General features: G+C 37.1%; 1 protein-coding gene and 1 non-coding gene across 6 annotated transcripts; one reads left to right on the forward strand and one right to left on the reverse strand.

Moving 5' to 3' along the window:
- Window positions 1–19,122: 19,122 nt before the first annotated feature.
- LOC103435820 (uncharacterized) lies at window positions 19,123–23,754 on the reverse strand. 5 transcript variants are annotated; one of them, XM_008374239.4, is made up of 9 exons: window positions 23,460–23,754; window positions 23,046–23,249; window positions 22,432–22,755; window positions 21,948–22,170; window positions 21,399–21,542; window positions 21,183–21,307; window positions 20,337–20,541; window positions 19,641–19,894; window positions 19,123–19,486 (listed from the first exon to the last, which is right to left on the reverse strand). In XM_008374239.4, exons 2-9 carry the CDS (start codon window positions 23,153–23,155, stop codon window positions 19,318–19,320), a joined length of 1,554 nt encoding a protein of 517 aa, XP_008372461.3. In that variant the 5' UTR covers window positions 23,156–23,249; window positions 23,460–23,754; the 3' UTR covers window positions 19,123–19,317. The 5 variants fall into 5 exon arrangements, with proteins under 5 accessions (XP_008372461.3, XP_070677194.1, XP_070677193.1 ...); XM_070821093.1 differs by having other exon boundaries at window positions 21,948–22,138; window positions 22,436–22,755; window positions 23,460–23,745; XM_070821092.1 differs by having other exon boundaries at window positions 22,432–22,752; window positions 23,460–23,688.
- A 1,342-nt stretch (window positions 23,755–25,096) lies between these two features.
- On the forward strand, window positions 25,097–25,181 carry TRNAM-CAU (transfer RNA methionine (anticodon CAU)). Its single transcript is given in 2 exon segments — window positions 25,097–25,134; window positions 25,146–25,181. It is a non-coding gene; the product is annotated as a tRNA-Met (tRNA).
- Window positions 25,182–25,239: the final 58 nt, after the last annotated feature.

The following is a 25,239-nucleotide window of genomic DNA, read 5'->3' on the forward strand; positions in this document are numbered from 1 at the left end:
AAGAAGGAAAATAATAAAAGAAAAGGTAATGCTAATTAATACGGATGACGACAACAACAATTTAAAGGTAACAAACCTCATTCATCACTGAGGCACAAAGCAGTTTTACAACAATAACCAGAGATATGACAAACCATAATAACTGTTGCCGTTACGACCCCTTTCTTCTCTCTACCTTCACCATCTCTGCAGCTAGTTTGATATAGGGTTTGGTCCGCTAGGAACTTCATGAGCTTCAGCTCCAAACTCTCTTCTGGCACTCGGATTTGAAGACGACGTTGTAGTTGTAGGGTTTTTGGTGTTTTTTGGGTGGAAATTTGTGGTAGACTTTGATGAGGGCTCGGAGAGAAGCCTTTTGCTTGTGACTGGTGATGCGGAGGAGGAGGAGGAGGCCATTGATGATGGACTGACAAGAAGAAGAAAAATGAAAAAAACTAGGGCAAGAAAGAGAAGCAAATTAGGGTTTACTTTGGTGCGGAATTCAGAGATGGATGGTGATGACGGCGGTGATGATGATGTTTTAGGTGCAGCTGCCATGCAATTTGGAAGAAGAAACCACCCCCCAAGAGCCCACAAGGGTTCAATATCCATGAACCAGCACCAAGGCTAGATAAGAATAAGGGAAGACCGAGATCTAGAGAGAGAGAGACAAAGAGAAAGTGATGATGATCAGAGAGAGAGAGAGAGAGAGAGAGAGAGAGAGGGACAGGGGAGAAAGAGAAGAAGAGAAGCTTCAGCAAAAGTGAAGAATATAAAGCAGGTTTTGAATTTTAATACACATTTGTATTTATGAGAGATTGAAGTTGAATTTTTTGTGTGTATGTAAAATACTTGTCACTATATAATTCACAATGTGGCGGTGTTTAATTTATAAATATACTCAAGAATCTCTCACAGAGTTATAACTTATAAGATAGTGACAAGTAAATATAAAATTGTGGGTGGTGAATTGACCAAAAAACCCTTGTAAAATGCAATGAAGCGAAGACAAGTTAGTACTCATATGCACAAATTAATGAAATATTAAAGAGGAAAGGAAAAAGACAATGCACTACCGAGAAAGGGAAGAGAGAGAGGTGGTGGCTTTTTCCTGTTTGGCCGGTTCCTCAAGAAATCTTTCTTTGACTTGGCGAACCCTAACAATGGAAAAATATACTGAATTTGTTCTTTGCGTTATTTTTCTTTTCATGAAGAGAATTCGTTTACTCTCCCTTCCATTCTTGCGTGACTTGCACACTCGAATATTCTTGAGTTTGCTTTACATAAATTGCTAGCCACTATAATTTGTAATTTAAAGCCCAAAAATTGTTTATTACAACAAAAATAAGTCCAAAAATTGGTAAAAAACCATGAATTTACAAGTACTAAAAGAGAATGAATAAACTCAAATAATTATATATATATATGTGTGTGTGTGTGTGTGTGTGTGTGTGTGTGTGTGTGTGTGAATGTATTATTGTGCATATTATGTACTTTTTGAAATTTTTATCGAGACTAAATATTATACCATATCCTCTCACATACATATTGTTCTGTAACACTAAGGAATATCGTACTTTAAAAAAAAAAAAAAAAAAACAAGATGAATATTTGATTGAATGTAGAGTGTGAGGCAACCCCATTTGAACCGAGAGTGGGCGTGTGTAGCAAAATTGTGGTCTGGTCTGGAAACAAAATAGGAAAAAGCACACTGAAAGCAAAGCATCGTATTGTCTATCATATATACATATTACACATTGCTTCTTCTCTCATGAGCCGTGAGTCATGATTCATATATATTTGTGTGTGTGTGTGTGTATGCAAATATGGATTACTTTATATATATTAGCAGAGAGCACACACTTTGTGTGTGTGAACAACCGTCCACCTCTCTTCTCACGTTCTCCTCAAGCGCAACCGCTTCAGTTCATTCAAACTATCCAAAAAACATCATGATTTCACTTATCTATATGAAAAAAATGATGGTGAGACAATTTCTCTTAATAAGTGCATATTTTTATCTTATATAAATATTTTTTATACAAAATTACCATTTTGCCCTCCTTATGTAAATATTGTGTATCAAAAGTGAGTGCAAAATAAAAAAAATGGGGATATGATTGTCATTTTGTCAAAAGATATAAAATTATTATTTTGCCCTCCTCATGTCCAGATTGTGTATTGAAAAGTGAGGGCAAAATTGAAAAAAAAAGGTCAAAAAGTTGACAAGCCCTCTTTTCTTAATAGAATAGATTATTATAGAGAGTACTGAAAGAGGCCAAAGACACATTGTATGTAATGTCTCCCATGATAGGTGATGCATGGGTCCCCACGACCTCTGAAACATGTTCAAGAGAGGGATAGTACGTACGTTATTAAGGTTATGTTGGTAATTTCATATATGGATACATATATATAATCAATATGTTTATTTGTACTCCAAGTCCCGCCAAAGTGCTAGAGCTACCTCCCATTCAGTTCAGATATCAGTGTTCATATGGCTTTTACGATAAAGAAAGCTAATGTATAAAGACATATAGCTTCCATGGCCGCTAACTGATCCACGAAGAAAGCAACGTCTAAATTAACCATCTCTATAATATACGGGGTTTTAGACATAAGGGCTTGATTAAGATGACTTTTAAGCAACTAAAAATTACTCCTCTCTCTCATTAACTTATTTCTTGAAGGACAACACTTTCACTCTTCAGAAAGAGGAAAGTCTTCATTCTATACTAATGTGACATTATTTTTTATCATACAATAAGGATAGTCGGTATCGGTTCATTTCTCCTTATTATCATGCATGATATCATCTCGATAATGTTGAGAAAAAATAGTGTATAATTGCTATATTAATCAAGCACAAAATTTAGTGCATACTAATAAACAAAACACAATGCTAATGCACATGACATTGGACTAGAAAAACATGAAAATACAGTCTAGTCAACAACTTAATTCTCTCTCCTTAAGACAATTTCCGCCCCTGTTTTTGGTTGCTCAACGTTTGTCTCCTAGGATACAACGACCATCTCCTAAAAATAGTAGCATACAAAATCGTAAGACTCTAGCGAATCACGATTGTGTTGAACTCTCTCAAAGCTCACTTAATCATAAGAATGATATGAGACAGAACTTGTATGACTTTATATAGATGTAGAAGTGCTCTTCATAATAGTTGTGTCTTTACTTGACGAGTTAATGGTTGCATCTATAGGCAAAGGTTAGTCCCATTCTCTTTAATGGAACAATCACAACCTTATTCAATGGTCACAACTCATTAATATAATTTATATTCACATGAAATAATTTAGGTCATTTTTAATTAAATTTTCCAATAGATAATTCATTCAATTTTGAATGTTGTTTAGTCATTCATATGTGTTGAACATATCGATGGTCACAAAAAGAATAAACCATTCCAATTTTGACATTTGTACAATAAAATGATATCAAATTAGTAAGTAATTAAAGAAGTTAGAATGAGAAAATTATTATCCTTTCTTGAAAATTTCCGCACATATTTAGAAATACTGCATGCATGTGCATTGTTATTGGGAAAGCTAGAGAGATTTGTGAGATTGATTGAGTGAATAATGGGTTGATTTGTCGACTATAACTATGGCATGTCTCCAACAATGGTGGAGTAGTTATCCCAAATATGTGATTCATGGCAATTATATATGAATTTGATGTTGTGACTCAATTAAAAGTTTAAAACACAATCCATAAGAGATCTTCTTCTTAATTTTCAACAACTTATGTGCATGTAGGCTGTTAAACTGCAGTCATGTAACTTCCTTCATAAACATATGTACTAGTACTAGATAAAAGTAACTTTTACATCTGAAATTTTTGTGTTCAGCTTTCTCGCTTAATATCGCTTGTATAATCAAAATGATAATGAAAAAAGTGTATATAAAGAAAACTATCTAACGGAAATGACAAAAGCTACTTTTCTAAACATAATGCGGCATCAACAGAGATTGATGGAACATGTCGATACAAACTCCTCACCCACCTTATCAATACAAGGTCAAGTTTCAGCTGGCTCCTATTTCTTAAGCAAAGAAAAGCAAAACCGATAATATATAAATAATTTCTGCGTAAGTAATGCATGCCCTTTCTTTCTTTGGTAAGAATAAGAGAGAACACATTCACGAAGAAAACATTTCTGTGGAGCCAAAAATAATCACAAGGCGATATGTGGATTTTTAGATAAAAGAGGACAAAACTACCTTTGAGGTACAACGAGATTCCTAAGCGCGAGCAGCGGGCAGTCATCCCTTAATCAAGTCAAAAGTGCCCAAAAAATGTAACAATTCAAAAACCATCTCATCAAATCCCTCTTACAAGGTAACTCCTAAAACCTATTTCATTCCATATATTTTTTACCTCTTTTTCCCTTTTTTAGCTAATCTATTTGTACCATACTTGACCAATCCTGAAACTACTGAGCACCGGTCAACGTTATACCGTCAAGGACCCAGAAGAGTTTCCCTCCAACCAGGAGGCCAATCACAGCGCGACACGTGTCGACATCAGAAGCCAATCATAGCGCGACACGTGTCAACATCAGAAGCCAATCACAACACGACATGTGTCAATGTCAGAATGAAACTAGAATATCTCTTCTATAAATAGAGATCATTCTCTCATAATATTTCCTAATGTCATTTGTACTACATCATTCACTAGTACTCACTAAAGAAGAGCTTGAACCTATGTACTTGTGTAACCCTTCACAATTAATGAGAACTCCTCTACTCCGTGGACGTAGCCAATCTGGGTGAACCACGTACATCTTGTGTTTGCTTCCTTGTCCCTATCCATTTACTTACTTATCCACACTAGTGACCGGAGCAATCTAGCGAAGGTCACAAACTTAACACTTTCTGTTGTACCAAAGTACTCACTGATTTTGTGCATCAACATTTGGCGCCGTCTGTGGGAACGACACTTATTTCCACTCTCTTCAGCTTTGTCAAGCTGGTTTCCACCATTCGTACACTCTCTTTTGACCAGGCATCCCTCTCCAACATGGGGAGCGAAGGAAGCCACAGCACACAGAATGACACCCCTCTTGCACCTAGTGCGAAGCAACGAAAGAAGGAAGGAAAGAGGGTTGCTCTTCAAGCTAAAGTCGATGAGCTAGAAGCTCAAAACAACAAGATAGCAATAAAGAATGAGGTCATCCATGAGCAGTATGAGAAGCTCTTTGAGACGCTCCACAAAACTATGCATACTCAAACACACGAGCTTGTTTCCCCTATAGACATCAACTATCATCTGGGTGCCCCCCAGCACAGAGGGTCACCTTCTTTCGACATGGGTATCCCTGATGAGGAGCAAGCTAATCATCAAAACATTGATCAACATGAGACTTCTCTCGACCCAACTGCTTCGACCCGAAGCAGGAGAAGTGGAGGAAGACACCTCCTTGCAGAAGGGTTGGAAGGATCGAAAGCCGTTTATCGCGACTGCCGAAACTTCCTAAAGTAACGTCGAAAGAATCCCCTCCACATATACTCAAAGATCAATGACCCAAGGGTTTCTGAAAGACTCGATCCCCTCCCACAACCCAGGCTAGCTGCCAATATAGGGAAGGAATGACATGTCCTAAAGGAACATGAAGGTACAAGGGACTCTGAGGTATTCTGACAGACTCGCCCTAGAAGTCAGTACGGCGAGTCTAAGGAAAAATCACACGTCTTTGCTCAAACTTTCCTACTTCCAAGGGGCGATGAAGACTTACGAAAGAAAATACCAGTGGTACATAACTCCATTCAGGACCCCCTTGTCCTACAGCTCTTTGAGGAAGTAAACAAGTTGAAAGCCGAACTTCAGGCCGAGATACCTGACTGGAACCAACCCAGGCCTGGCCCTCTCACAAAGAGGATCCTCGACACCCACAAAAGCTTAACCCATAAAAGCTTGACCCACAAAAGCTTCACCTACAAAAGCTTGACCCACAAAAGCTTCACCTACAAAACTTCAACACAAAAGCTTCACCTACAAAAGCTTCACACTATCTTGATCAAGATAGTGTGAAGCAAAATCAATTCATGGTGCCCAACAAAGCTTGACCTACAAAAGCTTCACCCACAAAAGCTTCACCCATAAAAAACTTGACCCACAAAAGCTTCACCTACAAAAGCTTGACCCACAAAAGCTTCACCTACAAAAGCTTGACCCACAAAAGCTTCACCCACAAAAGCTTTACCTACAAAACTTCAACACAAAAGCTTCACCTACAAAAGCTTCACACTATCTTGATCAAGATAGTGTGAAGCAAAATCAATTCATGGTCCAACAAAGCTTGACCTACAAAAGCTTCACCCATAAAAGCTTGACCCATAAAAGCTTGACCCATAAAAGCTTGACCCACAAAAGCTTCACCTACAAAAACTTGACCCACAAAAGCTTGACCCATAAAAGCTTGACCCACAAAAGCTTGACCCACAAAAGCTTCACCTACAAAAGCTTGACCCACAAAAGCTTGACCCATAAAAGCTTGACCCACAAAAGCTTCACCTACAAAACTTCAACACCAAAGCTTCACCTACAAAAGCTTCACACTATCTTGATCAAGATAGTGTGAAGCAAAATCAATTCATGGTGCCCAACAAAACTTCAACCTCAACGCTTCACCTACCAAGTTTCAACACCAAAGCTTCACCTACAAAGCTTTAAAATATATATATATTTTTTTTTTCTTTCGAAAATTCTAAAATTCTAAAATTCTAAAATTCGAAAAAAAAAAAATCGAAACAAAAAAATTTTGAAAAAAAAAATTGCCTAGGCCTCCTCTTTTTTTGGCCTAATAACTTTCATAACAAATATATATGAAGGAGTTTTGGGCTACCACTTAGAAAAGATATGCCTCATTCGTCAACTCCCTCGACCGGAGACTTAGGGAACTCGTACCATATGCTACTGCACCTTGATACTCGAAAGTCTCATGACCACTCAGTGACTTGGATTTTTCAAGTCTCCAAACGAGAAGTTTTCCTCACTCGGGAAATTAAGGGAGCACTACCTCAACCTACATGCTTCATTCACAAAGCTTCAACGAAAGGAAAAATTCAAAGAACTTAGTGAAGAAGGCCTTAGTGTATTTACCACAATATGTTGAAATGAAGCAAAACTTGTTTATTGATATATCCGATAAGTTACAAATATGTACATATACATGAATCAAAATAAACAAACAAGAGAGCGCCTTCACAAAGGTTGCTCAGGAGAAGTCTCAGCAGTCGGCAGAGCCCCAGAAAGAGGAGGCACCAGAGGGTGATTATTCGGAGCCTCAGTACTAGGCAGAACCCCAGAAGGAGAAGGCACCGAAGGTTGATCATTTGGAGCTTCATTACGCGATACAGCCCCAGAAGACGAAGGCAATAAATGCCTTTGGAACAAACCCACAAACCTCGGATGATCAAGTAAAATCTGACCATCAGATTCTTGCAGCTGGTCGAGCTTCCTCTTCATGTTTGTAACATAGTCATGTGCGAGCCTGTGCAACTGTTTATTCTCATGCTTGAGACCTCTAATCTCCTATTTGAAACTTATCACTTCAGCCGCCAATGATTCAACTTGGCAGGTTCGAGCAAATAGGCGTTGGGCCATATTAGACACAGAACCTGCACACTGAACATTGAGAGCCAGAGAATCCTTAACAGCCAACTCATCAGACCGTTTGGAAAGTAGTCTGTTATCTTTGGGAGTGAGAAGGTTCCTGGCCACCACCGCAGCGATCATATCATTCTTCATCACAGAGTCCCCAACAGTAAGATGACCAGTAGGGGATAAGAAGGATGGGCGCCATATGTTGTCTTGAGAAGGCATGGCTGCCTCTTCACCAAAGTTCAAGTCAAAACGACGGTCGAATGGGCCAGACATTCTTAGAAATGATGAAGGAGAAATGAGGTGCAATAAATCTCTGAAGTAAGGGGAAAATTCTTTCAAGCAATAACTCTCTGAATGTACTATTTGCACATAATTGATGCCCTTATAAAAGAAAGGGCAACAGGGCCTTTGGTTAAAAAATCGAAGAGGCACCACTCTCCGGATTTCGAAGAGGCACCACTCTTCGGATTTCGAAGAGGCACTACTTTCCACACGCAACATCAGCTCCTCGGGTACCATAGATAACTTTGCCAAAGATCTCTGACAAAGTTTAGACACATAAATTTTGAAGATCCAGCTACCCTACTATTACCCTCAAGGGTAAAGGAACAGCACCACTGCTTGATAACTAGAAAGTCCCAATGTGTGTCAACCTCCGTGCTCCGTGGTAAGGCAGATTGGCAAAAATGTCTAACCTTTATTCATATTCGAGAAAACACTCCCAACAAGATTGCTTGCTCAAAAATCAAAGAGGCACCACTCTTCGAATCTCGAGAGCCAAACTCCCAACAGGATTACTTTTTCTCAAAAATCAAAGAGACACTGCTTTCCGAATCTCAAGAGTCAGACTCCCAACAGGATTGCTTTCTCAAAAATTGAAGAGGCACCGTTCTTTGAATCTCGAAAGCCAGATCCCCGACAAGATTGCTTGTTCGAAAACCGAAGAGGCGTCGCTCTCAGAATTTCGAGAGTCAGATTTCCTTGGATAAAGCTTGTCTGCAATCTTCATATTGAAGGAAAAATTTGTGAAAACATGTTCATTTAAGCAACATCATATAGCATGCAATTAACAATTAAAGGTGGAATCATGCTAGCATGCACTTAAAAACAAAACATTAACCAAGAAATTCAAAGCCTAGTAGATTGGTGAACCATTAATCAACTCAAAACAAAGTGAGTTGAAATTTATACATTTGAAGATTCCTCTTTGCATAAGCAAAGGCTAATCACCCAAAGAGAGGGCCTTCATTCCTTGCATCTTAAATCTATGGATTTGGATGGAAGAATAGGTTTCTCCAAGTTCCCAAAATAGGGAACCTCTAAGTCTCTTCACCAAGGAGAGATTGGAGAAGATATGAGTGACCTTGGAGTAGTAGGATTGCTAGATGTACCCCCCCAAGGTGGCCGGCCTCTTTAGAGAGAAATGGAGAGACATGTTCTCTCCAATTTTCCCCAAAACAAAACCCTAATGAATTTTAGGCTATAAAGTCATATTTATACCTTTATTCATTTGAGTGGCAAACTTGTAAATAAGTCCAAGTTCACTACCCTAAACAATATGGCCGGCCATTAGGATATTTTGGACTAATTGGGCCTTTGTGAATCATTATTCATTAAGTTGTCATACAACTTAAGTTAATGGGCTTGACGTTCGAAGCCCATTGGGCCTTAAGGTCCAAAACTATCCCGAGGTCTTTAACGAACTTATTCGTTTGATTAATTAACATATTAATTAATCCTTGCCATAAATAAATGATTAAATCATTTAATCATTCTTACTCATCTCCATTTAATCTCCAATCTCCACCTCTTATGGTGTGCGATCCATTAGGTTCCTTTTAGCGAGGCAGTGGGCGATTAAAACCATTTTTACATCGATTGTGAATTTGAAACTTACTTTCAATTCTCTCTTTAGTGATTACACACATTTAGGGCTTCCACAAACCATGAGTGACACCTAGCAGCATATCATGGTTACCCAAGCTAATCAGAAGAGGTCAGAGAACCTATTCAGTTTGGGATTACAAATGCAATACGGTCTTTCTCTAATCTAATACTCTTGACCACATTGTTTGGTTTGATAGTTTATATGTTCACGTCTACTATCCAATGTGATTCGTGTGCTTATATGATTTCCTTGAATGTGATTTAGAACGACTTTTCTAAATCTCATTCATACTCTGGCCAGAGATTCTAAATCATATCATAGAGTATTCTCCCTCAAACAGTTTGAAGGTTAGAGATCCCTTGTTGCGCATTCACTTGCCTCCATGGCTAAGTGGCTTAACCCCAACGATGCCGTGGACACTCCAATGGAATGACTTTGACATAATCAAAGATCAAAGATTTAACCACAAGACAACTATGATGCCTCAGGTCAAAGGACTACTTTGCATTATCCCAACCATGAGTTCTCATGTGACATGAGTATGAGAACTCTTCGTCGATCACGTTCAGTGAACTCATTCTCTATTGAGCACCTACGTACTTGTCTTGATGTCACACACACCAATGACTCGAGACTAGTCACTCTCCCTGAGAGAAGACATAGCACGTACCGATCTTGATGGACTGTCAATGCCCAATTGGCAATCCTATTATCAGGAACATTTAGGATGTGTCTACGAAAGAATGGTCTCATGAATCTAACTTCATTAGATTACATTCTCCCAATCACATATTCCTTGGACTTTATCGTTTAAGCATATAACATTTATATGAGACGGCTCAAACAATAATCTTTGCCCTTTATATTAAACTAGATTAGTTTAACATGTGAAATGTCCGTAAAGTATCATCATATGATTGGCTTTAGGGCACATTTCCAACACATATGCAACATCAGCTTTCCAAATACCACAGACCACTTTTTCAAAGCGCTCTGACAAAGTTAAAACATGTGAAGCTTGCAGCTCCCACTACATTGCTATGACCAAGAAGGGTAAAGGAATAGCATTATTACTTGCTCAAAAATCGAAGAGGCACCGCCCTTCAAATCTCGATAGCCAGACTCCCAACAGGATTACTTTCTCAAAAATCGAAGAGGCACCGCTCTCCGAATCTCGAGAGCCAGATCCCTGATAGGATTGCTTGTTTGAAAACCGAAGAGGCATCGCTCTCCGAACTTCAAGAGCCAGATTTCCTTGATAAAGCTTGTTTGCAATCTTCACACGCAACATCAGCTTTCCAAATACCACATACCACTTTTTCAAAAGTGCTCTGATAAAGTTAAAACACGTGAAACTTGCAGCTCTCATTACATTGCTACGACCAATAAGGGTAAAGGAATAGCATTACTACTTGTTGTTAGGGAGACTCCTATATATGTCGACCTCCATCCTCCACGGACAGGCAGACCTGCAAAAATGCTCAACCCTTCCTCATATCTGAAAGGGCACTCCCAACGATGCCTCTCGAAATACTCAGTTTTCTTCCCCCCCCCCAAATAATACCTATGCAAACTAGCCACACCAGAGCAAGAGTATCTCATATCATCAGGGTCAAAAGCAAGAGTATCCCATATCATGCTTTTTCCCTATCATTTCCTTTACCCTTGTTCTTACTTGCAAGACAAGGAGAAAGAGAACAATCAGTCAGCACTTGGAATCAAGCTTCCAGTCAGGAACTGACTGCCTGGAACCCCTTGCCTGACAACTTACCTGGCATTGCTCTCGAGTACTCATCTTCAACATCTTATGCTTCCAGAAAAGATACCACATCTGCCTGAGGAACAGATAGGGCAAGTGAGAAGGATACAAGGAAGCATGTGGAGATAAGCGCAACAGAACACGTGCCGATTCATCCACTACTTCGTCAACAGCAAAAGTATCCCATATCATCAAGGTCGAACGCACTCTTGATTTGATGGACTTGTTTTGACCCTCAAATTCTTGAGTCGACCTTATACTCTGGAGGAAACCAAAAAACCCTCCAGCCCAGTTCAAGAATAAGCCTGTGGAAAGTTACTTCTTCAAAAGCAAAAGTATCTCATATCATCTCTTCTCCATTTGCTTCTCATTATCCTTGTTGCTGTTTACGACACAATGAGAAGAAAACAATCAACCGAAAGCCGAAGTTGAACCTCTGATCCAGGTTGCTTGCTTGGAAGTCTGATTGCTTACCTTATCTGTTACCTCTTTCGGTAAATCTCCTAGCTCGGCGACTTGGGGGACTCCTACTATAGGGTTTTGTATCGCACTTGACCAAGCCCAAAACTACAAGTAAGCTTCAAGTGAAATTGATACATTACCTTGTGCATCTTCATCGGTTAAAGATACCACCCCTGGATGGAGGAAAGTACTTCCAGAGAAGATGTCACATCTACGTATGAAATAGATCAGGCAAGTGAAAATGATACCACACTTCGGTACTTAGAAGTTTCGTGATTAGTCAATGGCTTGGATCTTGCAAGTCCCCAACCGAGGAGCTTCCCTCACTCGGGAACTTAGGGGAACAATGTTTGTACCATACTTGACAAATCCCGAAACTACTGAGCATCGGTCAACGTTATACCGTCAAGGACCCAGAAGAGTTTCCCTTCAACCAGGAGGCCAATCACAGCGCGACACGTGTCGACATCAGAAGCCAATCATAGCGCAACACGTGTCAACATCAGAAGCCAATCACAACACGACACGTGTCAATGTTAGAATGAAATTAGAATCTCTCTTCTATAAATAGAGATCATTCTCTCATAATATTTCCTAATGTCATTTGTACTACATCATTCACTAGTACTCATTAAAGGAGAGCTTGAACCTATGTACTTGTGTAACCCTTCACAATTAATGAGAACTCCTCTACTCCGTGGACGTAGCCAATCTGGGTGAACCACGTACATCTTGTGTTTGCTTCCCTGTCCCTATCCATTTACTTACTTATCCACACTAGTGACCGGAGCAATCTAGCGAAGGTCACAAACTTAACACTTTCTATTGTACCAAAGTCCTCACTGATTTTGTGCATCAACATAATCAATTAGCTATCATTCCATAACTTACAAAATATTCCACATAAATTACATAACCTCCAAAATATTCATTCAAAAAATGTGTTAATTGACTAATTAATGGATTAATAACCTAATTAATTCATTAATTGCAAAATAACTCACACATTAAACCACAAAATGCACACAAAAAGCATCCCAAAGGCCGGCCACCTTTTCTCCAAAGGGGACCGGCCATGCCCTATAAATACTACACATTTTTCTCCAAAAACCTAAGTTCCACACTCTGGCAAAACTTCCAAAAACTCTCCAAACACTTTTCTCTCTAAATTCTAACTTTGGCACAGGAGGTTCTTCGGCCAGAGCCCCCCATTCAAAGTGGGTGCGTGAGGCTCTTGGCCTTGACCTAAGGTGTTATTTGTTTTGTAGGTGCAATTTTGTCCAAGAGTAAGGAGGAAGAAATTTGCATCTACAACTTCTATTTAATATCATGCTAATTTCACTGGGGAAAAATAGTCTGCATATGCAAAAAATAAAAATAAAAAAATGTAAAAAAAATGAAAATATATTGAAGAATAAACATCAAACAAAAAATGTAAGTTGAGGCCATGTGATGGTGTTGGTGTGTATGGTTCCATGACATCTGGGACCAAAACCCAGAAGTCAATTGAGTGGACCTTTGCAATTTTATTTTTGAAATCAGGTGATGCAAGTTAACAACAACCATAAAATCAGCAAAAGTTGATTTCAATATCTCAAAGGGACAAAGACAAGACATTCTTCATATATTAATCCATCTTTTCTTTGAGTTAGGTATAATAGTAAACCTAGGGGTAGCAGCAAACCAAAACCAGTACCACACTGCTACTATTGTTTGCTCGAAATGTCAACAAGGTGAGGTATAACCTCTTAACCCTAATCTAATATCGTATGTAGGTGTTGCCTTTAACAGGTTTTGCCAATGACAAGATAATTGATGTGTGTTTTCTTTTTTGAGTAATCATTATTGTTTTTTTCTTGGTAATATTAAGAAAACTCGGGCGGATCCAAAAAATTTAGTCTTGGTGGGCAAAATATGAAAGCTTTTAAGTGATTGTAGACAATAGAAGACACCTTGAAATTAGACGGTACTAATATTATTCATAAAAGAAACAACATTAAAACTTATGAATTACAATTATTTATAACGTTTTTTCATATCATAAAAATATCGCATTATGATTTCATTATCAATACTTGTTCTTGTCTATATTTCTTTGTTGGTGGGCGGATTTTGGCAATGGTGGCGCCAGAGAGTTTAAGAAAGGAAAGGGGGAAAATTTCGAGTGTGGATGAATGAATGAGGAGAAAAGGATTTGAATAGAGGAAATAGGGGAAAAAATGGTTGTGTCATCGAGTACGAGAAGGGGATCTGAAATCTGCAAAAGAGGACATATAGTTTTTTCCTTTTATAAAATGCACATCTTAACTTAGATGGTTGAATCTTGGTGAAGCAGTGCCCACCGAACTACAAGCACAGAGTAATGGCAAATTTTTGTTTTAAGGATATTGCGGTACATAAGCATCAATCTTCATTTCGCTTGTTTGTATATTAGTTTTGTTTGTTGTCAATGTACATAATTGCAATTTGTTTATTATTATCATATTAATTTGTATATATATTTCGTTTTATTCTTGCATTGTATATGTATATATACACACACACACATATATATATACACGTGCTTGATTGTCATCCAACATGAATCACTGTGTTAAGAAAGTAGTTCATCAGAGAAGTAATTAATAATAATATCAAAAAGCCGACCCAGGGAATTATGAACATGCTTGATCACAAGCCGTGTTTCTTCCTTTTCTGGCAGAAAAAGTTTAGTCATACTTATTGTCGATAAATGAGTTTGTCTAAGCTCTACATGCATACACGGAGTTACAACGATATACATATGTATAATCTGTTAATTAGTATAGATTCAACCGTTTAACTAGGAATATATTCACGAGATGACTGAGACAATAACATTGAAATATGGCCTCGGTGACGCTCAAAATAATTCCTTTGCGGCATCTAAATAAGATAGTAAAGATGATGGATGTTTATGGATGCGACCCAAAGCAATCACATGCTAAAGCCTAAAGCAATTAGAATATTATCTGTATAGTCTGCATGATTTGAATATTTGCACAAACTTTATGTATCTGACACTTTATTTCCCTCCTTTATTTCCTCGCCGCTACTTAATAGTCAAATAATTAAATTCCAATTTTTAGGTGGGAAGGGAAGCGAATGTTCAAGATAAAACCACCTTTTAGTGTAAGGAATCACTTTACAAAGCATATTTTAATTGCTTCCTATATGATCACAATTCTTTTCCCACTTACATATATTACTACGAACTGACATGCAGATGCAGTGTGGACAAATTAATGTCAAATTATTCAATGGTTAATTCGTGCCAAACTTGTCTAAAACAAGATACATATTTCTGTTATTTTTTTCTCAATCTTCACATGACACGTAATGAATCACTTGCCACAAATATGTAAGGAATGAGCATCCTGGATATATCTCTAAAACATACAAGTATTTCCCGATCAACTAATTGAAGGCGATCTTGTAACACATAGGCCCTCCTTAACGTCACCATTGTACAGGGAATTAGGGTTTATAATCAGGAGCACACACAGCATCTATCTAACTTGTTATAACGTTATATAATTAGCTGTACCCCAATATATATATATATATATATATATATATATGCCCTTTATCCAAAGGAATTTTCATTTTTTGGTACAAATAAGGACTAGTTGTGAAGCTCACTTCACATCGAATTTCAATGATCCGAACCTTCTATTTTTCAAGTTGCACTTCATAATCATCTTTGCAAAACATTAGCCAAAACGGAAATGTTTAAGGCATCTAATTAAGTTCAAAGAAATTGAGAAACACTATGTTCTAAGACTAGAATTTCATCATGACAATCAAATGCATAAATAGTTTTGGATTGAGTTAAATTTTTACAAGAAGACTAAAGAAATAGACTATTCGAATCTTTGAAGTTCGATATAAAGTCCCCATTTGGAAAAAAATGGAAATCCTTTGGATAAAGACTCTCTCTATATATGTATACAACCAGTTGTAATTAAGGTCATCTATTCGTCAGCTGATTAGCAATGTGGGTCATGTTTAATTTCAAAACAGAAGCCCTACTACTATGCATGCATGGCTTTTGAACAGTATTTTGTTTCTAGAGTTTGGGCCACTAGACTGGTTGAATCGAAGTTGACATGTTAAATGGTTGAGTGTGTTTAGTATATATGATCAAGCAACGAACATATATGCAATGCAATGAACCAACGTGAATAATTGATGTAGACAATTTGGCTCATATTTCCAATAATTCAACTGAGTCAATCACTAATACAATTTCAAACATTGCAAATCAAGAAAAGTAGAAGACGGCGTCGAAGTGAATTTTTTTCTTTTAATAAAGAAAAAAGAGTGTGGAAATTGAAAATCTTAATGGTGAGAAACTTTAATAGCATTTTGTGATAATTTTTTCAAACCCCAAGGCTGCATTTTGGAGCTTAGATCGTAGAAGCTTAGCATGAACCTTGAACCCATTGGAAGTCTAGGAGTTGCTTATCCCAAAGAATTTTTTATGAGTGCCACTTTTTGGTGAATCTTCAAATGCTAACTAGTTAGTAATTTAATACGGTATTAATTCTTATTTGGCTTACTCCACACAGTAATTTCATGATTTGAACTCTTCATTTTTTAGGTCATAATTCATAGATCATCTTTGTAAAAATACACTCAAATCGAAATACCGCTTAGTTCTTTAATTGTTGTTGTGAAGATTTCATTGTTTTCCAACAACATTGTGATTGGTCGTCTATTTATTAGGTTAACTAAAGGGCTTCTAGTTCTTGTAAATTTTTGTTGAGATGCTCTTTTAAGCATAACCTTAAAAATGATCGTTCAGATTATGAGAAATGTTATGTAATAGGATCAGACGAGTGGCTAGCTTAGCGCCATATCTTGTAGCTAATTAACGCTTTGGCTTTCTTTTATATACATATAAACATTAATCTTGCTACTCAGTAACCAAACAGTGTTTGGTCAATTCATCTTTAAAGGCAGAAGCTATTTATTTAGACTTTATACGTCCGAAACAGTTCCCGCACATATAATTCTAGGTATGGGGCTACCCCTTTTAAATAAGTACATTATATGTGCCACTCGCCGATAGCTACTCTGTAATTTTCTGTGCTCAGTGGCTTATTTTATTGCTTCCTTTTGATTCAGTCTCCTGCAATCCTTATATATAGGGGAGTATGATGCCTTTAACTTTTAGGTCATCGCAGTCAAACAATTATAGTCAAATCTACATAAAGTTTTTATATGCAGATCAAGGCCCGTGTAAGACTCTCGTTGTCGATAATCTCTTTTGACTTAAGTCCCTACTTCGTAAGTCCTCAAAGATGCTTAGGGCTGGTCTGGTATTGTTGTGTTTTGAAAAAAAGTTGCTGTAAGAATAAGCGGCTGTGCTGTGAGAATAAGCGGCTGTGAAATAAATCAGCAGAGTATTTGGTAAATTTTTTTGTAAAAGTACTTTTGGAAAAAAAAAAACAGTCTAATAGTGGGTTTTTTCATTAAAGAAGCACTGTAGCTCTGTGTGCTTTGAAAAAAAACCAGTTTTCCAAAGCTGCAAATAGCAGCTTCAGCTTTTTCCTTTGATTTCAGCTTATTCTCACAGCAGCTTCCAAAATAAGCCTTTTTTTTTCAGTTTACCAAACACCTAAAACCCTCACAGCTTTTTTTCATGGATGCTTTTTTTTTAAGCACCTCACTCCCAAACTAGGTCTTAGTTGCTTATGGTATTGCCCAGCACTGGAATGAGATAGCTTCCGGTCCCCCTAAACTTTTACAAAGCAAAAGAAAGACTGGTCAAATATGGAAGCAAAGAGAAGAAGGAAAATATGATATAGGGTATTAGGGTGGCCGCTTAGGCTCAGGCTGTCCTCATTGCAATGCACGTCCCCATGCAAATAATTGACTTCAATATCTCAGTATAATATACTTATTTTGTCTTTGTTGATGGTAATATTTACCTTATTTATTTAAAAACATGATAGATTTAAAAAAAAAAAAAAGTTGGGAGAGTGATAATCTCGCTCCTCTCTTTACGGTGCTACGATTTAATTTTCAGAATTCATTTATGCTCATGTTTGTTAAAGCTAGGTCGCTTACGAACTCTAAAGTGAAATTTTTAACATTAATCAATGATCAAAGATCGTCAACATATCGATAGCACAACTCTAAATATATTTCCCTTATTTTTCCTCTTCTTGTTTGATTAGATCACTTGCACATCAAGATTCATAAACAACGTCAAATAGGTATGTAAGGTTTTTTTTCACCAGGCAACCAACGTGTTCTTCATAATTGTCCAATCATTGATAAGAAAAGGTGATTGCTCTATTCTATGATTAAGAGAGATTCATTTGTTTGTTACCATAAAATATAAACAAAAATAATTGAATAAATAAATTAGATTTTTTAATTTTCATATTGTTCGCAGTAATGATATTCATTACCATCAATAAAAGAATTCTTAAATTCAACTATCATAAATGACAAGTTTGTACGGGATAGTTCAATACTTTACTGCCTTAGTATAAATATATTATAAAATATAAATAAAATGTTCTTACTGTTTTGCTTGGATAGTGACGCTTCCTCAACTCCCTTATTCTTTTTTGTTTTTAATCATGCCTTTTTCTCCGCCCTTGTTGTGTTATTCCATTTTTCTGTGCCCATCTTGTCCACCAGGGCTTCTCAATGAATGTGGCCGGATTATGTATATTTTCTAGAGGAGAAAATTTTGCACAGGAATACTCTTCCTAGACCTCAATCCAACAAGGAAAAGGCTGCCCCACTGTCCCGTTAGTACATGGCGGTCTCTCAACAGGGCTCACATACGTCAAACAATGAAATATCGTGACACATCCCAATGCAATTGACTGTAGTATAACTCAAGGCCAACAATTGCATGGCTTTGAATGATTGAGTTGTTCTATTCATGCATGATTTTGTAGATGCAAAGTGCATTATAGTGCAGAGTAAGCCTGGTTTTTCCATTAAGTAACCAATTTTCTCAATAATGTTGCCTCTTCGTAATTAGGTAAAGGCTGAAAGTGGGAAACCTTGCTTTATATAAAGGAGTGGACACCACGAATTGATTAGTGTCTAATAGGAAGTTTCTAACAAGAGAAAAAAAAGATTAGGATGTAAAGATGGTAGGGCGCAAGGATTATCTTCTGACGAATTATACTTTTGCTTTTGTGATCTTCTGAAAAGTCAAATCATTATGTGCCAGTCATTTTCCAACTATTTTCTTCAACATTAAGCGATATGATCACAATTTCAAAATCCAGGTTAGACATAATATTTTGCGACATATATGGAATATGGCAAGACGAACCCGATCAAGTGATTCTTCAGTATGACAGTCACTCGGCTACTCGACACCAGAAAGATGGATTGAAAGAGAGACCAAAACTTTTGTCAAATTTTAAATTCATTGTAATTCTCAGATTGTTAACAAATGGGGTTTAAAGAGTGCCTCAAATGGCCCAACTAAAAATGAATATTTCAATCTGACAGATTCAGATGACATACTTCAGTTTCTTCTAACCAACTCTTCCCTAACAAAAAAGGTAAATTGCAATGTACAATGGAAAGGAGTACCCGTGTATCACTTCCATCGTAGAGACTGTCTAATTCCGGTGTAGATGAGTCCTAATGACCTTCCAATCAAGCATTTTAGAAAAAACGAGAGACCCCTACTGACGTTGTCTACAACTGCTCTAATCAAAGGCATGCTGATGTCGTATAACTCAAGGAATAGGCTGAAGTAATACCTCCTGCAATAGACAAGACAATGGCAATGGATGAGAAGGCAAATCATTCATATTCGATAATGTCAAGATTAAATCCGGCAATAGGGTGATGGCCAAAGATATTTGGAATGCAGAAGATGGAAAGAAAAAAAATGTGAGGCAAAAGGAAAGCGCGTACCACCCCGTAAGGGCCCTTAATTCTTTTGTTCGCTTTACAGGCATAGAGAATTGACTTATCACAACCTGATGTAATGTTGATGACGCAGTGTCAGATTTTTTCCGGCTAAGCCACTTCCACCACTTATAATTCTCAGTCCAGCTATTGTTTGACTCCTCGATGAGTTGGCTCTGAAATGTCCATAAATCAAATCGATCCTCATACATTGATGCAACTGCCTCCAAATTTTGATACAACCATTGGTACAAAGCTACCTGGTAAAAATGGCATGTCTTGGTGAAAAATTGGGATTTTGTTTCTAACATCAAACTGAAGTATAATGCAGTATGTAAAGCCCACAAGCTCTCTACGTACAACCACCTCCGGAATACATAGGCAGCCACCAAAAGGAAGTATAGCATGCCCAATCAACAGTTTCCTAATTTGTGACCAGATAACATTTAAAATAAAGTTACAGAAAAATTGATGTAAGAAACTAAGAATAAAACTATGAGGCCTTTGATAAAAACTCAGTGGTGCAGCATTCAAGATAATAAGAAAGAAAACGGCTTGATTGATTATAAAGCGATACAGTCCATCTCTACATCAAACATTAGTATGTGGGCGTGGAAGTGAGAGAGAATTAAAAATAATATGCTTAAGAATCAACTGTCATATTTATACTACTAAGCGACAGATGAAATTGTCAAACTGTACCTCATTTCGTAATCTTTGGAGTGCTCTTGTTGACAATGTACACAATGTCAAAGGCAGGTTATCCATTTCATCTGAGAAATTGCTGTCAACAGAAATAAGCTCCAAATATATGCTTACTATCCCGTCTGCTAAACTTATCACCAAATCTTCCAGTATGGAAACTCCGTGTTTCTTAAACAGACTACCGTCATAACAGCATCCCTCCCTGATGAAACAAATAAAGGTACAACAAGTGTCTCAATAAGATGAAAGTTAGCAGATTAATATAGAATGCAACGTGTGAGAAAGCCATGACGCTAATCCAGAATGTAATTATGTAACACAAATGTACTTAATATGATTACAACATGAAATGGTAACATGCCACAAATTTTAACTGTTCATCACCAATAATAAGTACCATCTTGGTAACTGTAGTACATGATGAAATTAAATAAAGTATTATAGTTAACCACACATTAAACACACCTGTCGAAGTCATACAATAGAGCCTAATTGACCTATTTCTCGTTACTAACACTACCTAGTTTCCATTCCTCAGTGAGCCTATCAATTATATGGCAATTGCTTTACAGCAATGTGTTTCTTGGAGCTATATTATGAATTTATGACCCATGTATTAAGAAATCAAAAACTTTCGTATTCAATTATGCTAAAACTAGTAAGCTTCAAGTGCTTGTTTTCATTGACACTAAAAGATATGATTTTGCATAGTTAGAGAATCTAAGTTTGCAGAAGAAATCTGAAGCACCAACAAGAGAACTCAAAATGGCAGAAGTCTGAAGATTAGTACACCAGTTCTCGAGAAACACAGTCAAGATAACAGACAATCATAATTGAATTTACCTGAGAGAACCGAAGCTTAGAAAGCACATTAGTTCTGCATAAAGGTCTTCCTTGCCTGAGTTCCTGATGTTCTGTAAAACAGTATTGTCTCCATCTAACTTTCCATCCATCAGCGTAACAAGTGCCTGGCCAGAATGCATAGCAGAATAAGAGAATTTATCTAAATGTGTAAGTTGGGGAAAAAACATAGGGGGCAAGATTTTCCATCCAACATACCTTGGTAGGCTTGCTGTTTAAAAGATGAAGTTCTGTTTCTAACCAGCTCATGCAAACAGGCTGACACGACTTTCGTATAACATCAGAAAAATCCGTCAAGCACTCATCCAATTTATAAATTCCAGAATTTGAGATATTAATCACCTATAAAAAAAGTTTTAGAGAAATATTATCAAAAGATTGAAAAATAATTCAGGCAGTTCAAAGAACTACTTAATTATAATCTGTTTTATTACAGCATCCAATGCGGAATGTACGAAGTTCATATAAGCATTTTTTTAGTAGTGCAAGGAAAGTTCTCATAGATGTATCTGTTTGACTCAGTTAATCAAATGCAAAGAAAAAAAAATATATATATATATATATATATAATATAAATGAGTTTAATTGAATAACCTCTGAGAAAATGGAAAAGAAGAAAACTTTATCCCAGAGCACTTTCAAAACTGCAACTGTGTTTATTCAATTAAACGAGATGCCATATTTGTCTTAAAAAAGAAAGGGGAAAAACAAAGTACAGCAAAGCAGGAGAAAAGGGATGGCGCTGACCTCTTCCTCAATTCGCAGAAATGATGCCCAGAGCAATCTTAATCTTGGACCATCAGCAACAGCATTCAAACTTAAGGGTCGCTTTGCAGTGTATCCCTCACGTTGAAGGACCCTGTCTCCCAAATTACCCCCAAGTTCAAAAGCTTGGAGTGAATCTGAAAGTTTCCTTTTCACTGCATCCAAGGCATAACCTGAATTTTCTGGATTATCATTCTTTCTTCCACTACAATTAGAGAAAATACACCTCAGCTAACTAAAATAAGCCAAATAAAAAAACCATAAGCATTGCGGCTTCAGTTTTAGACAAGAAACTTGTCAGTCATTTTGAAGAAACATAATTGAATGCCAATATATTTTGTGCTTGATAGCACTTCCTCCCCTTGAGAATAAGGTTGGAGGGTAACTTTCGGGGTTAATTTATCCAGAAATAATTTTAAATGGACGAAGACTTCAACCTTCAAAACTTGGACATGCTTACCCTTACCTACCAGAAGCGGTTGAGGTTTCACAGCCCACATTGTCATTGGAGATGCCCTTTCGAAAAGTTGAACTAGAGGTCCGACCAGGAATTACTCCAGCCATATATGTGAGAAATACACTGGCTGTCAGAAGCACTTGATCAGCAATAGGTACCCAATCAGAGGCTACTGCACCATCGGAGCCTACCAAAGACCCCAAGCAAGCACATTTCGAGGAAGCCTCAGAAAAAGGACCAACTTTCACATTTGAAATGCCTAGAGCAGTGAACTCACACATTCTCCAGGTCAGAAATGGAACTGTCTTGCACCTTCCATACGAATACTTCCTACTGCAACGAATATAGTAGAAGGGTGAGAATCATAATATGAAACATAAACCCCGAAGTGTTAAGCCAGAATGGATGTTGACCCAATTTCTATACTTTTCTGGAAGACATTAGAAATCATTAACTATCACATCAAGCCCAAAATAGTAGCAGGGCAAATCTAACTTACTCGACAACCATAATTCACAATTTGTTCTTGCTTGGTGCACTAACCCCTATCCTCAAAACAACATAATGCAAATTACAATACTATAAGCATAAATGTAAGAAACAATCAAACACCGGCAGTATACCTTTGCACTTTCTGCAGACGTGAACTCCGGGGTACAGAGCCTTCCTCTTTGACATAACTTCTCCGCATCTGCAGCTTCATACATAATGGCGAAGCCAGACATTCCGCCATTTGAATCAAAATTTTCTCTCCCCTCAATCAGCACATTGTAATAATAAAACCACCCGATGATAAAATTCGAGAATTTCAGCTACCTCATCAAATTCTGCAGATAACACCAGCATACAATCACTTTCCATTGTTTCCAAACTCAAAAATAACATTGACCAATTAGTCAGCTAGCATATTTACTCATAAACCCAACAGATATAAGAGCATAAACCAATGTCGAACTGCCATACAACATCCCAAGTCTCAAACTTTACGTACACACATATATATACAATCGAAAATTACAATCAATTCGAGCGCTTACCCAGTACAATACATGAATTTATGAATCCGGAACTCCAGAATTGTAGAGATGAAATTGGGGGAATTAGGGTTAGGGTTAGGGTTTGGGAATCTGGGAGATGAAATTGGGGGGCTATGAGAAGGGAAGAAGATGGTGAAAGCAAATGGTCATTGGATATAATATTGGAGTTGTTAACGGCTCAAATTCAGAGGGAGCCAACCTAAACAAAATCAAAGTACTATAAACTCCGTCGCTGATTGGTCAGCGCTTCTATGCCTTACACTTTCCTTTCTTCTTCCTGCTTTTGCTTGTTTTTTTTTTTTTTTTTTTTTTCTTTTCAGTTGAATTTGTATTTTATTATTTAATTTCTAGTCTCTTCTCTCTATCTGCATTTGCAAATGCAATGGCCGGAAATTCTCTTTGAATCTTCAAGTCTGGAGTCGATAGATCGAAAATCTAAACCACTTATTTTAAATTATACGGTCCATATTAACTTATTTATTTGGCCCACCTCACACAAATTAAGAGTTTAGTTTTCTTTCTCACTCTCTTGAATAATCTAAATTTTTCAGTTCATCAGTTTCGAACTGCAAGATTTGAAAAGAATCTGAATTTCATTGGATGATGGATCCAACTCTTTTTTGATACATTTTAAGCCGAATTCTTTTGTACTTGGGTGATCATAAACTAGCAAATGAAGCAAGATGCTAGTAGTTTGATCATTAGATAACAATTACTACTACGAGATAACCTATAAATTGAGTTAAATGTACTACTCAACCTGATCATTTCAAAGATTTTGTTCTCCGTATGAGATATTGGAGCATGCCTTCCACTTGGGCTTCACACTATCAAGGATCGTGGATCGGTTATTTCTGACATGTCATGAGGTTAAATTTAGCCTGATTTTTATAATATGATTTTTTTTTATCATCTGGAAATCGTTTTTATCAAATTTAGACTAAATGTGGCATTTAGTCCTTAACTGAAGATGACAATAGTTTTTATAAGACAAACTAAATTATGTTGAAGATACTACTCATACTCGTACTCAAAGATATTGTTCCATATTTTTTTTTATATGTTAAAGTATTTTCTCACTTCTAATCCTACTATTTTAAGAAAGATTGGAATTGGTAAGTTTTCTTTTTGAGGAATCATTCTCATACTCCTAACTTCGTAACAAATTTTTCCTTTCTTCTTTTAACATATGTTTTTTTTATAATACAACGATATATTTTACACTAAAACGATGGAGGAGTCCGGCTAAGTAGCACAATGGGCAATCTAATTTGGTATCGATTTAGCCATCTACGAGATTCAAACTTAAGAGATCTCCCACTTACAAGTGAAGATGAATACTACCAAACCATTGAGTGACTCTTTTTAACATACGTTAAAATTAGCGTCTTATCCATTTCAAATGAGATCCTTTGTTAAAAAGGAAAACTAATGAAAATGGCTTGAAAACTTTAAGTTTTAATGATAAGGAGTAAGGACAAAATAAAAGGTAAAGTGAATAGTACCAGGATTGACTTTTTAGTGTAAAAATATAGTTTTTAGTTAAAGTGAACAGTACCGGGTGCTTTTCGTTAAAGTTCCCTTGTTAAAATGAGGCGAAGCGTTATATTCCATAACTGCCGAAGTTTAACAACATCGGGGTGGTGGCGCAGTTGGCTAGCGCGTAGGTCTCATAGCTTCTGAGTGATCCTGAGGTCGAGAGTTCGAGCCTCTCTCACCCCAAATTATTTTATGCCTTCAGTTATTTTGGTTGGGCCTAGGCCCGGTCCAACTCTGGGCT

The sequence above is a fragment of the Malus domestica genome, chromosome 05 (assembly GCF_042453785.1).
Source record: "Malus domestica chromosome 05, GDT2T_hap1".
In the NCBI taxonomy this organism is placed as follows: domain Eukaryota; kingdom Viridiplantae; phylum Streptophyta; class Magnoliopsida; order Rosales; family Rosaceae; genus Malus; species Malus domestica.

What these genes read in the sequence shown, in the direction of transcription:
- LOC103435820 (XM_008374239.4), bottom strand. Translation starts at nt 23,155, where the DNA reads ATGGCGGAATGTCTGGCTTCGCCATTATGTATGAAGCTGCAGATGCGG. An exon ending in ACCTCAACCGCTTCTGGTAG is followed by an intron (nt 22,171 to 22,431) that starts GTAAGGGTAAGC and finishes CTCTAATTGTAG; the next exon opens with TGGAAGAAAGAATGATAATC. An exon ending in TTCTGCGAATTGAGGAAGAG is followed by an intron (nt 21,543 to 21,947) that starts GTCAGCGCCATC and finishes CTTTTTTTATAG; the next exon opens with GTGATTAATATCTCAAATTC.